Below are 15,986 nucleotides of genomic sequence, written 5' to 3'. Positions count from 1 at the left end.
CCGCTCCATCTCCCCACCAACCCTCAGCGTTAAGAGTCTTCCAGAATCAGCATCAGTGGGGTCAGGTTGAAACCCGGGGACTGTGATGGTGGCCTTAGATGCTCCTGGAAGACTCAGTGCTGCCTGTCCTGGGCAAGGGTGTGGAGAATAGAAGTGGCTGTGTGCCCGCCTGCCCACCCATTCCTCCAAATGGAGCCTGCAACAGAGGCAGCCTGTGCCAGCCTCCTTTCTGAGCCACCGTGGCCTAGGGAGGCTCTGCCAGCTCTGCCCAGGGATGGAGCTGGCTTCTGCTGGCCCACCTGAGGTCATGCCTGCCAGGGGACACCATGTACAGTATTTTTGTTGTGCAGGCATGGTCCCTGGAGGGGCACCTCAAGGCAGTTCTGGAGAAGATCAGTGCAGGGGGCATTGTTCTTATTTAAACCCTTTCTGGGCCACATGGCAGCTCCCTGGGGCCAGCTCTGTGAGCTTCATGGAGGGTTGCTTCCACAGAACTCACACGAGAACAATGTTTGGTCCTGTAGTCCTCACTCGGTAAATATTGAAAGGTTGATTGAGGCCTAGAGAGGAAGAGTGACTTATCCAAGGTCACACAGCAACTGAGTGGGAAAGCCAGTACTAATGTACCAGGCCTCCTTTCTCTTGGTTTGGGGTTCTTGCAGCCCAAATGCCTGCTTCCCTGGTGCTGTGGTTGTCCCATACCCAGAACTCTGACGGGTTGGGCATTATAGCCTGGAGCCCAAGGCTACCCCTTAGGAGGGGCCTTACATTGGCCCCCCTAACCCTTGCCCCCAGAAGGTGAGGAGGATAGGCCAGGATGCCTCACAAATAATGGATCAGGACTGAGGTAGCACCAAGGGGGTTGTGGGAGTGTACAGAGCCAAGAGGATGCTGGGTGCCTGGGGATATTCTGGGCCTGAGCCTCCGGGGCCGTGGAGAGGGTTTCCTGACCAGACCAGCTGAGGTGAGAAGTGCCTCTGTATTAGCTCCAGCATGGACGTCTCTGGACTTGTGTGTCCCCATCTACTGAAAGGGGATACTATTCTCTCTTTGGAGGAATATCCGTGATTACACAATCAGAGTGACAATATTTATTGAGCACTTACTGTATGCCATGCAGTGTGATAGATAAGGGCTTTGCATCATCTCACAGCAACCCTGTCAAGTAGGTGCTATTATTATCCTCATCTTACAGATGAGAAACAGGCTCAGAGAGGTGGTGGCACTTGCCTGAGGTTATACAGCTGGGACGGGTGGCGCTGTCTGAGTCCAGAGCACCTCTCTCCACCATGACATTGGACCTGGGGCAGTGCCTGGGAGTACCAAGTTGGTGTCCAGCAGAGCCAGGTGACTGATATGCCAGGATGGGCTCTGGTAGAGAGGTCTATTTGTCAGGTCTGTGAGGCAAGGGTGGCTCTGTGGCCTGAGCGCTCCTGTGGTCCTGAAGGGTTGGCCTTGACCTTCTGCTTCCTGGCCAGGTTTCCCTAGAATTGGGGATGCTCTGGAATCTCTGCTCCCATTGGCTGTCAGGGAGGACTGGCTGGCCCTGACACTCTCTCCCTGCCACATTTGGTAGGGCCCTAATGACCAGAAAACCGAAGGCTGGGAATGCAGGGCCCCAGCTCGGACTGTGTAGAGGAGGCCATGTGGGGGTGGGGGGACCCGAGCCCGGTGGATGGCATGGAGTGGGAGCAGGCTGGTACCGCTTCCTTTGTGGGTGGGAGGCTTGTGAATAAGAATAGTAACCGCCAGCATTTATTGAGCACTTATTACATGCCAGGCATTGTTTTAAGGGCTTACCTGTACAACTCACACCATCTTCATAAAACCCTGTGAGATAGGAATTCTTCTTCTTCACATTTTACAGATTGAGGGAACTGAAGCTTAGCAAGGGAAAGACAGTTGCTCAAGGTCACACAGCTAGGTCATGGGGGAGCCAGGATTTAAATCCAGGCCCTGTGGATCAGAGCCATGTCTCTGAAAGGGAACCCCCTGCATATGCTAAGCATGTGTTCCTACTTGTGATCAGAGAAGGCTCTGGGCACCAAAGGCCAAGTGGAATTTTGATAGGGGGAAGGGCATCTCCACTTCCCCAAGTCAGAGGGGAAGGAAATAGGGATGCCTTTGAAGAAGATCAAGTGGTCTGGTGTGCATGGAGCAGATGGGGCAGAGGGCCGGGGATGCTGGGAGGTAACTCAGAAAGTCAGCTTGTGTTTGGGCCTTTGGCAAAGCTCTAAAACCCACCAGACCTAGGCTCCGGCTCTGCTGTGTACTCGCCATGTGGGCTTGGGAGCATCACTTAGCTGGTCTGAACCTGTTTCCTCGTCTGTAAAATGTGGATAAACACACCTATCTCATAGAGACCGCGTTTGCTTGTTTTATGTAGAGGACTGGTGCAGTGCTGGCGCATTCCAGGGACTCAGTAAACATTACTTCTGTCCGCCCTCCATCTCTCTTAAATGTCAGGCTAAGGTGTTTCCACTTGACAGGAGCCAGGAGGCTTCGGGAACCTTTGCAGGTGTTTGGTCTACATGGGGCATGCACTGGGGCACGACAGATCTGTATTTGGGAAGGTCCCTTTGGCTACAGTAAGAACCATACGGAGGAGGCGGACCGCAGCCTTGCAGGGAAGAACCAACCCTCTGGACTCGGAGGCTGGGGCAGGAAGGAGTTGCAACTGCAGTAAGATGTCTGTCTCCTGGGGGAGGGGGGGCTCAGCTGGTTGGGGAAGAGGCAGCTTGGGGTGGTGGTGGTGGTGGGGGGGGTGCTACCAGGGTCACAACTTCAGTTTGAGGCCTTGTGAGATTAAGATGATGGACTGTCTTCCTTCAGTCATTCGAAGGTTGTGCAGCATCTTTGTATATCTGGCTTTTTTTTTTTTTTGGTCATTTGAATAATTTTCTTTGGATGAATCCCCATCAGAGCTTCCTCTATAATGGCATCAAATTGGGACTAAGTGCCTGACAATAGCAAGATGATTGAGAACATTTTGGCACCTCCAGTGGATAAAATAATATGTAGCCGTGAACAGCCACAGAAATACTTCTCTTGCAGCATATGGAGCTGTGCACTTGTGAAGGTCCTGTGCAGCCTTTATTCATTTCATTCATGTCCCTGTGACAGAGGCGGGACAGGGGTTAGATCCTTCCTGTGCATGAAGAGATTCAGGCGAGGCTCTGATTTCCATGAGGGCAGGGTTCATATTTTATTCATTGTTCTATCCTCAGTGTGTAGCTCAGTGATTTGCAAATGCTTGTCTGGTGAAATAATTGTTCAAGTGAACAAAGCAGAGGGGAAGTGACTTGCCCAAGGTCATGTAAATGGTAAGACCCAGGACCTGAGTCTCCTCATTCCTATTTACCAGATTCTTCTCACTCACCCCTCAGTATCCATGAGGGGAGCAGGGCAGAGAGGTTCCCAGCAAGGGCTTGGGATGCACACAGGCCAGGGCCCAAGTCCAAACATTTCATCTTTTTAAGCCTTGGTTTCCCCATCTGTAATGTGAATAGTCCACGTACCTCCTTTTAGGATTTGTCATCAAGACGAAATGATTTAAAGCATGTAGAGCTCTTAGCATGGCAATTAGCACATAGTATAGCACTCATGAATATTAGGTGTTCTGATAATGATGCTATAATCATGTGGAAATATTTCTGATATAGTTAATGTTAAATGGAAAAAAAAGAAAAACCCAGAAAATTATGAGCCTGAGATTAAAGTGGTGTAAAATTAGGTATGACCATAGATAGAGATGGGAAGCGAAAAAGCAGAAATAGACTTATAGCAGGTACTGTAGGAAGGAAGAAAGACTGACCAAAATAAATCTTTAAAAAATATTATATTTATTTTTTTCTTTAGCTTTAATTACAAAAGAAATATGTGAAAAATCCTAGTAATTCAGAAGTGTATTCCCTCCTTGGCTCCCCAACCAAAACCCTCTCACTAGGAGTCGCCAATGATAACAGTGTGGTGTGTTTCCTTCCAGAATATTTCCTATGCTTACATAAGCATACACACCAGAACGGGACCAAAAATTGCATTATTGTTTTACAACTTGCATTTTTCTCACTTAATGATATATCGACATCTTTCCATGTTAGTATATATAAAATCTATCTCAAAAATGTTCACAGTAGGTATGTAATACTTTTATAATTAGTGCCATGGATAAGTCTTCATTAATTTGAAGTTGTTTCCAATTTCACTCTATTCTAAATAAAGATGACAGCAAACTCTAGTAGTGTTTAAACAACTAAAGAAAACCAGCTGAGAGGAAGAGTCAGAAATGGACTGTGAGAGGTGCCCATGAAGGTCTGTTGCTTTTCCCTTCTCCCCTCCTCTGGTTCTTTCTCAGTAGAGCCTGAGGGGACAAGGACACGGAGGGCTGACCTGCTGGGAAGGGACCCTATCTCTGTCACCCTCAAAGGGCGGGGATGTCTGAGGGAAATCTTTCTTTCACTTACCTAGGATGGAGTTACCTGTGAAATTTTCAAATTCTCTTTGAACACTCTAAATGGCAGCCTGGGCCCTGTTACTACTTACGTCCTGAGTTGGGCAAGTTTTTTACTTTCCCTGGACCTCAGTTTATCCATCTGTCTGGTCCTAACAGCCTTGCTGATGGGTGCCATCACTTCCACTTGAGTGTCTACCATAGAGCAAACACGGTGCCCGAGTGACCTTGCCATACATTTTCTCAATTCTCACTGAATGCCTTTGAGGTGTAGGGGGCGTTTATTCTTGTTTTGCATGCTCAAACTAGCTCTCAGAGATGTTAAGTAACTCACCCAAGGTCCCCAAGCCCATGGAGCCAGGATTCAAACTCTGGGTCCAAAGCCCGTGTTCGTTACTACCGTTCTATGCTCCCCCTCACCAACCCACTGATCAGTGAGGTCCATGAGAAATGATGATTATAAAAGGATCCTTTAAATTGTCAAGCACCTTGCATGTGGGAGGGGTTGATACTGACTGCTGTTATTATTTCTACATCCAGAGCAACGGTAGCTTTGGTTACATGGTTGACAGCAAGTTGGAGGTCGTGGGATACAGCAGGATCGAGGGGGAATAGCATGGGAGAGCCAGCAGACCTGGATCCTAGTCCTGGCTACCTCCGACCTCACTAGCCATGACCTTGGCCAGGCAAGCCGGCCTGGAGAATAAGCCCACCTACCCCATTTGCCCCTTGTGCAGCTCCAGTGAGACAGCCTGGAAGACAGCCAGCTCATAGCCCAGCTCTCAGAAGATGCCCCGCTTCAGGGCAGTCTCTGGCTGCCTCTGCAGTCATCACTGTGGTCCAAGTGGGAGGCATTTCTCCTTTCTGATGCTGTTACTCTGCAGTTCTGGGCATGTCACGTGGTCCCCGGCCCACAACTACACGTCAGTCTGTGGCTCCATGGTGGCACGTGAAACCTTTGGGAAAGAAGCCAGAGCTGACGGGTGGCAGCCTTTTCATGTTGCTTGGTCTTATTTAATGCGGTGCCCATGGGTATCACAAACCTCCGACAAATTGCCATCTCCCCATTGCCGCCTTGGACCTGAGCAGCAGTAAGAACCCTTGTGGGCCCAGCTCCCACTTCAACCCCTCTGCCTCCATCAGGGATCTCCCAGGCCTGGCTGGGAGGATGGCCCAGGGCCCCAGAGGCAGCTCTCTCAGCCTGCACCCTTCCTCCCTCATCGCAGGCAGTCATTTCATTCACATCCACCTGGAGACTGTCACTCGAGGAAGTGAATGTTCCGTGCTGGGGAAATCCCAGTGGGAAGTAACATCATCTCCAGAGGGAAGAATAAATCTTAACAGGCTCTCTCTCTTTCTCTTTCTGGCGTTCCTTTTAATTCTTTTCTTTTTCTTTTCTGACTTCAAAAGGAATACATGGTAATATTAGAAATACCGCAAAACACAGAGAACCCCTCAAAAAGAGAAAAGAGTCAGTAATTCTTTCTCCAAGGGAATACTATTATTAACATTTCAGCCTTTAGACTTAATGCAGAAGATGAAAATATCGGATATTTCTTGAGCACTAAGTGTGGGTTTTGGCCCGTGTTAAGTGCTTTATAGGCATGATCCAAATTCAGTTTCACAGTCAACCTGTGAGGTAGATAATATTATCATTATGATTTTACAGATGAAGATACAGGCACAGAGAGGTTAAAGGACTTGTTTAAGGCCTCCTTGTCTCCCCTTTTATCCTTCACCACTAGATTATACTGCTTCTTCCCAGATTTCTCCTTCCTTCCCTCTCTAATTCATATTATATTTAGTGTCAGGAGGTGTATCTGTCAGATTTGGGCAGAAAATAGAATTCCACTCAGATGCTTCAACTGAGTTAATTGGTAATAAAGGTGTGGGTAAGGTTAAAGGAATCTACAAAGGGTACCCACAAACTAACAGTGACAGAAGCTGTTAGCTCCCCTCAGCCTGAAAGAGCAGAGGGAGGTGATGGTGTTCCCAGAATTCAGTGATGCCTGGTCCTGTACAAGGAGCCGTCACAGAGGAGCTCAGCCACCGCCAGAGCCACAGACAGGAAAATTGGGACGATATACCCTGACCTCTCCCTCTCCTTCCATCCCCTGACCTCGTGCCAGCGCCTCCCATTGGCCAAACCCAACCAGAAGCCAGCAGGCAAGGGAGCTCCAGGGACGGTCCAAGGGGTCAGCCTCCTGCTTCTTTGAATGGGGCATGGATCTGGGGCTGCAAATGGAGACTAACAGCCCAGGCAGGAGGTATGGATATAGGGGCGTGGGGGAGACGTGCCCCCTGATTTCCCCAAAGAAAGAACAGTTAGCTTGGTAACTGTGACTATGGAAACATCATTCAGAACAGAGGAGATGCACTTTCCGCCTCGCATTCTCCTGGTGTTTTGGTGTCTCCCACACCCTGTCCGTGTCTCTCTCTTTCAGCTCCTTCCTACCATTAGTTTCTACCTGGTTCACAATTTCCCAGAATGCCTGGGCAAACGTCGTCAGTGTCCAAGATTTAGAAGAGACAGCCAGCCTTATTGTCTAGGGAGTAATTGTTCATGGTCATGGACACATGTGGCTGTATGTGCCCTCATGTTGTTCTGCTTGTGATGCATGTGCATGCAAAGACATGCTCCTGGCATGCATGTCGTAAACATGTATACTATGCTCTCCCTGCATTTACCGTGACTTTAACTTTTGTATTTCACAGTGCTTTCTTTCTCTGTAACATCCTTTATCTACATGCCCCTTCTCTACAGTGGGAGGACAGGAGCCCTCATCCTGTTTGACAAATGCAGAAACTGATGCTCAGAAAGGGGAAGTGACTTAGCCATCAGATAGGAAGTGGCCGAACTGAAACAAACAGTGGTCCTGGTCTGAGTTCAGCTTTACCCAGTGTATTTGCCTTTTAATCTTGGGAAGTTTCTCCATAGCCAGCCTCACCCCTGGCAGACATGAGTATGGGACTGACCCCTCTGCGGCTGCTAAAGTGCCACTTAGTGAGATGGACTTGGGAGTCAGAGAGCCTTGGCACAGCCTTATGACCTTGGGCAAAATGGTACGCCCCTCTGGGCCTGTGTGTCCTCATCAGTAAAATAAGGGTGATAATATCAGGAGTTTGGATGGCAAAGTCAGGTGCTTAAGGGCTGATCAGTCACCAGGACAGGCTGACTGGCTGGTAGCCAGGTGGTTCCCGAGGTGAATGCAGCCCAAGTCTCTGATCCAAAGTTGAGATGACTTTACTGTCAAATTGGTATTCCATCTACCCATCATCCCTGTGTTTGTCCATTTGTCCATCTACCCATCCATCTGACACCAGATCCCTGGGCTTAAATTCTGGCACTGCCATTCACTGGCTGTATGGTCTTTGGGCAAGTTTATTTAACTTCTCAGTGCTTCAATTTCTTCTTTTGTAAAATGGAGATAATAAGAGCATCTATTATAGGTTATGAAGATTCAATGAGTTAATTGATGTAAAGAGCTTAGATCAGTGCCTGGCAAATAGCAAACTCTATAAATGTTAACTTTGTTGTTATATATCAAAACTGCGCTAAGCCCTGGGAATAATAGCAAATGAGACAGATAAAGTTTTGTCTTTGTGGAGTTTCTATTATAGAGGAGGAATAGGAACAAACAGGTAAATCAACCAATAAATGTTAAGTTCTGTTTGTGACTGTTATGAAAAAAAAAAAAGACCAACATGCTTCTTAATGGGTACAGAGTTTCTGTTTGGGGTGATGAAAAATTTTGGAAATAGGTAGTGGTAATTGTTGTACACCATTGAGAATGGAATTAATGACCCTGCGTTATTATACTTAAAAACGGTTACAATGGCAAAAACAAAAAACCAAACAAAAAAATCAGCATGCTATAACCAAAAAACCTAGGGGGAGGGACCCACTTTAGACAGAGTGATCAAGGGGCGCATAGATTGAGATCGGAGGGTGAGAGCTGCCGTGACCAGCCCACTGTCCACACAGAGATAGCATTTAAAGACAAAGCCCCACAGCAGCGGCAGGCTTGGTGTGGTGAGGAGCAGACAGAAAGCCAGTGTGACAGGTTCATAGGGACGGTAGCAGCATGGTCCTGGCCACGCTGGGATCTGATGCAGGCACCATATGCAGGGACCTGTAGTTTGATAAGGAGTTTGTGTTTTCTTTTGACGGGAAGTCATTGGAGGTTTTAAAGAGGGCATCCAGTTGGAGTTTTGCAATGGTCCCTGTGGCTCCGCTGGGGAGAGTAAACCCTAGGATGGACCAGGTGGCCACAGGGAGTCCGTGGAGGCGGCTGGGGCTGCCGTGGGGGCATGAGCGGAGAGTGGCTTGGACCTGAGCAGTGGCTGTGGGAATAGAGAAAAAGAACAAATACAAGTTACTGGACTCGGGGCTGCTGACTCATGCTAACCCAGGTTGGAGGGCCTGATACATAAACCTGTCAATTCATTTTTAATGAGTGGTACGACAGCAGCAGGCCAAACGGATATTGCCTCAGCTGGGCTAGGACACCCTCTCCTGGCAGGCCACCCAGAGGGAAAGACATAAGTGTGTGAAGGCTGCTGAGTGCCCCCGAAGGGCGGGCCAGCAGGTGGTTGCAACGTTGAAGAGCATCAGATACTGAGAACCTGCGGGGCTGGCCCCAGGCCGGCAAGGTGAGCGTGCCGGGTCTCACGGGCCCCCTTCCTCTAGACAGGGCTGGCGTGGGCACCGTCAGCACGTACGTACTTCTGGGGCTGACCTCTCTCTTTGCTAATCCTATGCTTTCTGGGTTTCATATGTTAGTGTCATTAGTCAGGCCTTGCTGGCCTCCGTCCCTGAAAGCATCTCTTTCTCCACCTGTTCTGGGCAGGCACTTCTGAACTCGTGGTTCTCGGACCACTCCCCACTGCGGCTTCCCATTACCGCTTGTCATTATAGACCTCCTCAGGGATGTTTTATTGGGTGCAAGCCAGGCTAAGTACTCTCTCGATGTTATTTTCCTGAATTTCCATCACCACTCTGAGAGGGAGGGAAGTGTATCTCTTTTTTTCTAGACAAGGGGACCTAGACTCAGAGAAGTGGAGTCACTCGCCCAAGGTCACAGAGCAAGCTAGTGGTGGAGCCAGGCTTCAGGTCTGGGTCTGCCTGACCTAGGTCTGCCCCTGCCCTGCTGTGCTACAAGGGGCCCATGAGATGACTGGAGTCCCTGACAGCGGTCTTGCCCTTTTTGTTGGTCACACTTCTGACTCCTGTACCACCCTCAGCTCCTTCACTTCTCCCTGACACCAACCTGTCCTTCCTGCCAAGCTGCTGGAAGCTCATCTGTATCGGCTTTTTGTTCTGGATGTCAAGGCCTCCTGTCTGTCCTCCGCACAGTGCTACCTATTCCCATCTCTAGACGTTTGCTCACATGGTGACTCAGCCCAAATGCCCTTCCGGCCATCTCCTGTCTAAATGTTTCCTTTTTTTAATACCTGACTGCACTTCACTCCTTACCTTATAAGCCCTGATTTGAGAACTCCCAGCCATTGTCTCTGTCACCAGGTCTCCAGAATCTTCTAGGGGCTGACACATGTACTAGCAAATCTAAGTCACATCGTGCCCAGTGTAACTGTTTCCTGGGTGCGCACCATTCTCCCATATTGCAGTGAGCTCCACAGAATCAGCACATGCTTCATCTGGGTTTCCTATGGGGGTGGCCAGCCTGGCTGCCCAGCGGGCTCCATCAGCCTGTGCTGACCTGGGCCTGGGCAAAACTGTGCCCACGTGACTGGCTGTAGCAGAAGCCACAGCCCGGTTCTTGGCTCGCTCTCTGTGGCATAGTGAGAGAGCCATGCCGTTCTCCCTGGACTTGTGAAATAAAGAAGGATCTCATCCTAGGTTTAAAAATATAGTAATACTATCGTTCTTTTTCGTTAGAAAAAAATATATATATATTTTAAAATTTAATGAGGCTTTATCTCTTTCTCATCCTGTCATACCAAGTCATTACATTGGGAAAAGTTTTATTTTTTAAACTCTGATTTAAAAAAAAATTTTTTTTAATTGGGGAACAGCTATGGTCGTTGGTTACACATTGCTTTCATGCTACAATGGCATAGTTGACTCTTTTAGGGAGGGCGCAGCTCACAGTGACCCATGCGGGGATCAAACCGGCAACCTTGGTGTTATCAGCACCACACTCTAACCAACTGAGCTAACCGGTCACCCCTAACCTCTAATTTTTGAAAATCAACAAACCTCCAAGTGTAATAGAAAAACTGAGAACTACAGTTAAACAGAAAGAAGAGAAAATAATAATCTGTACTCTCATTGTCTGGAAACAACCACAGTTAATACTTTGCTGAGTTTTCTGTATCTGTGTGTGTGTGTGTGTGTGTGTGTGTGTGTATCAAAATAGGGCCAATCGGTACAAACTATTGTGCATCATGACTTTTCATTCTGATATTTTCCATGATTTTCCCCATCGTCTTTTTTAACTCTCTGGAGTGGATGAGCCATCATTTGTCTAAGCAGCCCCTGGCCATGGTGCTCACTGGTGGCTTACACCACCTCCTTGGACCTCAGCGCTTCCTCCTTCGAGGAGATTCTGCTAAGGGTTGCTGGAGGCAGCAAATGCAGTGGAAGGAAAAATGGACCCAGAGCGAGGATCTGTGGAGTCAGAAGGTTGGGTGGGGAGGAGAGTGGGCCGGAGGGGCCCTGGAGAACCTGTTGAGGAAATGACTGTCATTCAAGTCTTGCTCTCTGGGCCTCGCCTGTAAAAGAAGAGAAGATTGAATTATCTCGAAAAGCTTCTAGCTCCTCTTGTCTGTGGTTCTGCCCCCACCAGGTCTTCACTGTCAGCAGGCTCTGTGGAGCCCCGGGCAGCGGAAGACGGGGGTATTTATTTAAGATTGCTCTCGGGGCTATTTGCTAGAAGACGCAGACCTGGGGAAGGTTCAGAGAACCCCAGCTGAAAGCAGACTGAAGCAGAGGGAAGGAGTAGATGTACGGGAGCCTCGGGGCTGCCTGGGCCCATGGGGGTCATGTGGATTCTGCTTCTTACAGCAAAATCGTACAGATTAGTCTGTGGGTTCTTTTTTTTTTTTCCTTAAGCAAAATTAAGTAGGCATTTATTTTAAGGGTTTTTCCCTATAGGCCTTATCTAGCATCATGGCCGATATTCTCCAGTACAGGCTAACAAGAGATCCTGAGCCAGGCGGACAAGTCTCAGTTTGACCTTACAAGGCCATGAGCTTCCCTGGAGCAGCTCCTGTTGCTTTGTGTCCTGGCACAGAGTAGGCACTTGGTGTCACGTAAGCGACAGAGAGCCTTTATTTAACTATGGCTTTAAGTTACCCCTGTAAAGCCCAGGGTGATGACATGAGTGGCAAGCATTTCTGGGTGGAGATTAGGCAGCGTGGACAAAGCCTTCCCTTTCTCCTCGCCGTACGCCTTACTCGCACCATCGGTAACAACAAACCCTCTCATTTGTGCTACGAGCTCCAGCTCACAAAGCATTCCACTCATTATCCATTCGGTGGGGTTTAAAGATGCTTGTGATCTGTCCAGGGCCCTAGAACTCTTGTGGGGTGTTCACTGCCCCTGACTTTCAGTCTAGTGTTCTTTGCTTTGGGCTCAGCTGGTGCCCCTTGGACTGCAGGGAGAGAAACTGAAAAAGCAAACAGGAAGTGTAGGGCAGAGGTAGGTGCCCCTGGAGGTGGCTGCAGTGTTGACGGGTGGACCAACTGTCTGTCTGCCTGCCCATCAGAGGCCTCCCATGGTGGCTGGGGTCAGGGAGGGACCCCAGGGTGGATCCAGTGTCTGTCTGTCTGTCTGCCCGTCAGAGGCCTCCCATAGTGGATGGGGTCAGAGAGGGGCCTACAAGGTCTACACTAGATCTTTCTCATTTATGTCCCAGCACAGAGTCAGCATTTGGTGTTACGTAAGTGACAGATGGATTTGGAGGAAGGTTCTAGACTCCGGGGTGAGGGCTCCTGCCCATTTCTCTGTTCCCTGGGTTTTAGTTCCAAACTTTTTTTTTGAGGATTCCACTGATTGGGGTCAGAATGGGTGCTTTCACCCACTTGAAAAAACCCAACTTGTGAGTTGAAAAACATATATGTATATTTAAAATTATACAAGCACTTCCAAAGTGTATCAAGTAAAAAATGAAATTCCCTTTCTTATCCTACCCGATGCAACTCCCTCATTTTCCTTTGTCCACTTCTGAACTATGAAACTCTCTTAACAGGTAGGTGAGTATCCTTTCAGATTCTTCACTACATGTGTACAAACACAGAGATGTATTGTTCAGGTTATTGCTTTGTTTTGTTTTAACAAATGACATGGGACCGTGCCATTCTCTCTCCGTTTCTCTCTTTGTAGTGTGCTTATTCCACAGACTAGCTGGGCAATAGGTCCTTGATTCTCCGAAATCTCATTTCCTGCTCCAAGGGGACAGCGATAAGAATAGCCTGTCCCAGAGATAATTTCTCTAAGCCCCTTGCCTTTTGAATGAGTCCAAGAGAGGTGAAGTGACTGCCCCATTTATGGCCAACCTGGCGCCTCAGCCCCAGTTTTCCTGGCATTTACGTTGTCAGGGCTATGCATTTGTTAAGCGTGTCTTCCTGTCTTACCCTTTGGATCCATCCTGACAACATCCGTGTGAGGTCAGTGGGGCAGGAATTATTGAGGCTTGGGTCATGAAGAGCCTTGTCTAAAGTCAGTGCTGGGAGGGCCTGGAGCCCAGGGCTCTTTTGGTTGAGTTCAGTGTATCCAGCCTTTATCGAGGGGCTACTGTGTGCCAGTAGCCTGGTGGGGCGCTCAGGGCCTGCTGTGCTTAGAGCGACAGCCTGGCCGAGGCCCTACCTGGAGGTGGTCACTGACCGTCTTCTTGTGCTCTTGGCAGAGTGGAGCTCCCCGGAGAGACTCACATCATCCCTAGGAAGGGTCCACATTCCAGACCTGGGACAAAAGAGTAGAGTCCCTGAGGAGCGAGCTATATGGACACAAGGTTGGGAGGGAGGAGCCTGTGACCTCAGCTGCCTCCACTAACCAACCCCTCACTTCTCCTGACTCTCTCCCCATCCCTACTTCCTGTCTCTCCCTCCCTCCCTCCCTCCTTCCTTCTCTCTGTGGCTCTTTGTCCATTTGTCTCCATCTGTCTCTCTCTGCATGTGGTTCCTGCCCCTCTCACTCTGCTCTGTCATACTATCGCTGCCCCTTTCCCCACACATGTTCTCCTTCATGCCAATGCAGGCGTGCTGGGCGCCATGACAACAGAGACAGGCCCTGATTCTGAGGTGAAGAAGGCTCAGGAGGAGGCCCCACAGCAGCCTGAGGCCACTGCTGCCGCTGCTGCTGCTTCTGCTGCTGCTGCTGCTGTGACCACCCCTGTGACCCCCGCAGGCCACGGCCACCCGGAGGCCAACTCCAATGAGAAGCACCCGCCCCATCAGGACACTCGGCCTGCAGAACAGGTGTGTGCCTGAGAGCATGGGCATCCCCCCCACCCCAGCCCAGCCAGTCCTCCATGGCCAGTCCTCAGGAGGGAGGAGAGGAGCAAACAAGAATTATCACTGACCCATTCATTACATGCCGAACCCTGTACCAGAGGCGTTCTGGTCGTTTTTGTATTTAATTCTCCCAAACTTGAGACAGTAGCTATGAATTTCCCCATTTTACACTTGGGGAAACTGAGGCTCGGCAGGATGAAGTGAGTTACCCAAAGTCACATTGCTATAAAGTGATGGAGGTGGAAGTCGAATCTAGATATGATTTTGAAAACCCATGTTCTTTCAACCTTATTTCCCTGACCCCTGAGCCTATCCATTCTAGCTTGGCAAGCCCAGTGTGACCCCAGAGTAAAATTCATCACCCTGAAGCTACAAGGGACTTGGGGGAATCACCTAGCCATTGAATTCACACCTCCCTTCATTCACGACAGGTCCAGAGAGGGCAGGGAGTTGGCCAAGGTCATTGAGGTTGTCAGTGGTTGACAGGGCAGGGCTCTGATCTCCCTTTCCTCTTTATGAGATCAGTCCATAAGTCCCCAGCCTCACGCTAGACCTAGTGACAGACCGAGAAGGAGGGGAGCAGACGGATGCCCTGATAACTCACACATCATTCTAGGGAGACCCGACAGCTCTGGCCACCTGGGTTTGGTTTTGTGGGATGCCCCCACCTACAGAGGCTGCCCACAGCAGTGGGAGCCTGCCAGGAAGCGGTGGACCCCTCATGTGAGCCACCCCATTGCACACGGAAGCTCTGGCCCCCCTCCTGCACATGCCCACCATACACCCTGGTCACCCCGGGGACCTTGGAGGGCAGTGGCTCTCATTTTGGGGTTCGTCTTAGTCCCAGCTGCCTCATTATTGCATCTCATTTAGACGAAAGGCTATGGTTTCAAGCCTACTAACAAAACTCTCTCCCTGGTTGGACCTACAGAGCCTAGACATGGAGGAGAAGGACTATGCGGAGGCCGATGGCCTGTCAGAGAGGACCACACCCAGCAAGGCCCAGAAATCGCCCCAGAAGATCGCCAAGAAATACAAGAGTGCCATCTGCCGAGTCACTCTGCTCGATGCCTCTGAGTATGAGTGTGAAGTGGAGGTAGGAAGCACCCGATACCACATGCGCCCTTCCCGGCCAGCTGGCCCGAGAGCCAGGGCAGGCTTCTGTGTACACTCAGCCTGGGCCAGGCCAGCGAGCGTCCATTCTTATGGAGGCCTAGACCCACTGCAGCATCCCAGAGAGATGACCTGACCAGCTCTTCTTCGTACAGATGGTGGCACCGAGGCCCGGAGAGGCCTGCTAGGATTGCAGATAGAATTAGACGAGGCACCAGGCTGGCACCAGGAAAAGGTTTCTCAGGGTAGCTGTACCTTGGCAAGGAGCCACCATCAAAGGGCTGATCTGTAGCCCGGTGTGACTAGGAACTGGGCTTTTCAGTCTCACCCAGCAGATACTGATGTTTCAACTAGAATCATCTTTATGTATTTGTTGGGTGGAGAGAGGGGTCCTCCCTTGTGAACCTACCTTGTCCAGGACACCTCCTCTGGTCTTCAGGATAAACTGGCCACTTGAGGTTCCATGGTAAGGGTGTCCCTCAGGCATAGGGAGGCAGCCCATTGGAAGGACGCACTCACCCAGGCCGTGTAGAAACCCTGTGGCATGGTCCTGTCCCACAGCAGGTGGCAGGGCAGATGCCTCCTCTCTGGGGTCAGCCCTTCTGCCCCACATTTAGCATCTCCCTTTTCCGGTATAGGCTCTGACTCCCACCCTAATTCTGCACTCTCACTCGCTGCTTTTGAAGCTTTTCCCAGCGTAGGCACCATTCCCAGCCATCTCCCATGTATATGGAAGAGTCCACAAGGCGGCCTGGCTGCTGAGAGTTACAGGAGCCACCTCCCTTTCTGCCCCTTGCCCTGGTCTTGAGGGACGTGACTTACGTCTGAGCCCTGGGCGGCTTGGTCCCTCTTCTTTGCAGGGTTGGTTTTCTTTTATTTTATTTTATTTGTATTAAATGTTTATTTTTTTCTGTAGAAGGGTTTCAGGATGAACATCTTCCTACTT

At 49.8% G+C, this 15,986-nt stretch overlaps 1 protein-coding gene across 19 annotated transcripts in view; it reads left to right on the top strand.

Moving 5' to 3' along the window:
- Positions 1-15,986, top strand: part of EPB41L1 (erythrocyte membrane protein band 4.1 like 1) — a 128,581-nt gene that overhangs the window by 56,631 nt on the left and 55,964 nt on the right. For 18 of the 19 annotated variants that reach the window (XR_002125418.1, XM_019655260.1, XM_019655258.1 and 15 more), the window contains 2 exons: positions 13,671-13,891; positions 14,859-15,023. Coding sequence is in view for 18 of the 19 variants with exons in the window: in XM_019655260.1 (XP_019510805.1) it covers positions 13,685-13,891; positions 14,859-15,023 (372 nt within the window). In the remaining variant the exon portion in view is untranslated. Of the gene's footprint in view, positions 1-8,963; positions 9,104-13,670; positions 13,892-14,858; positions 15,024-15,986 lie in introns of those variants that run through there. The other variant, XM_019655261.1, reaches the window with a different exon arrangement.

This window comes from Hipposideros armiger, unplaced genomic scaffold, assembly GCF_001890085.2.
Source record: "Hipposideros armiger isolate ML-2016 unplaced genomic scaffold, ASM189008v1 scaffold_238, whole genome shotgun sequence".
NCBI classification, from domain to species: domain Eukaryota; kingdom Metazoa; phylum Chordata; class Mammalia; order Chiroptera; family Hipposideridae; genus Hipposideros; species Hipposideros armiger.
This window is presented reverse-complemented; position numbering and strand designations above follow the sequence as displayed.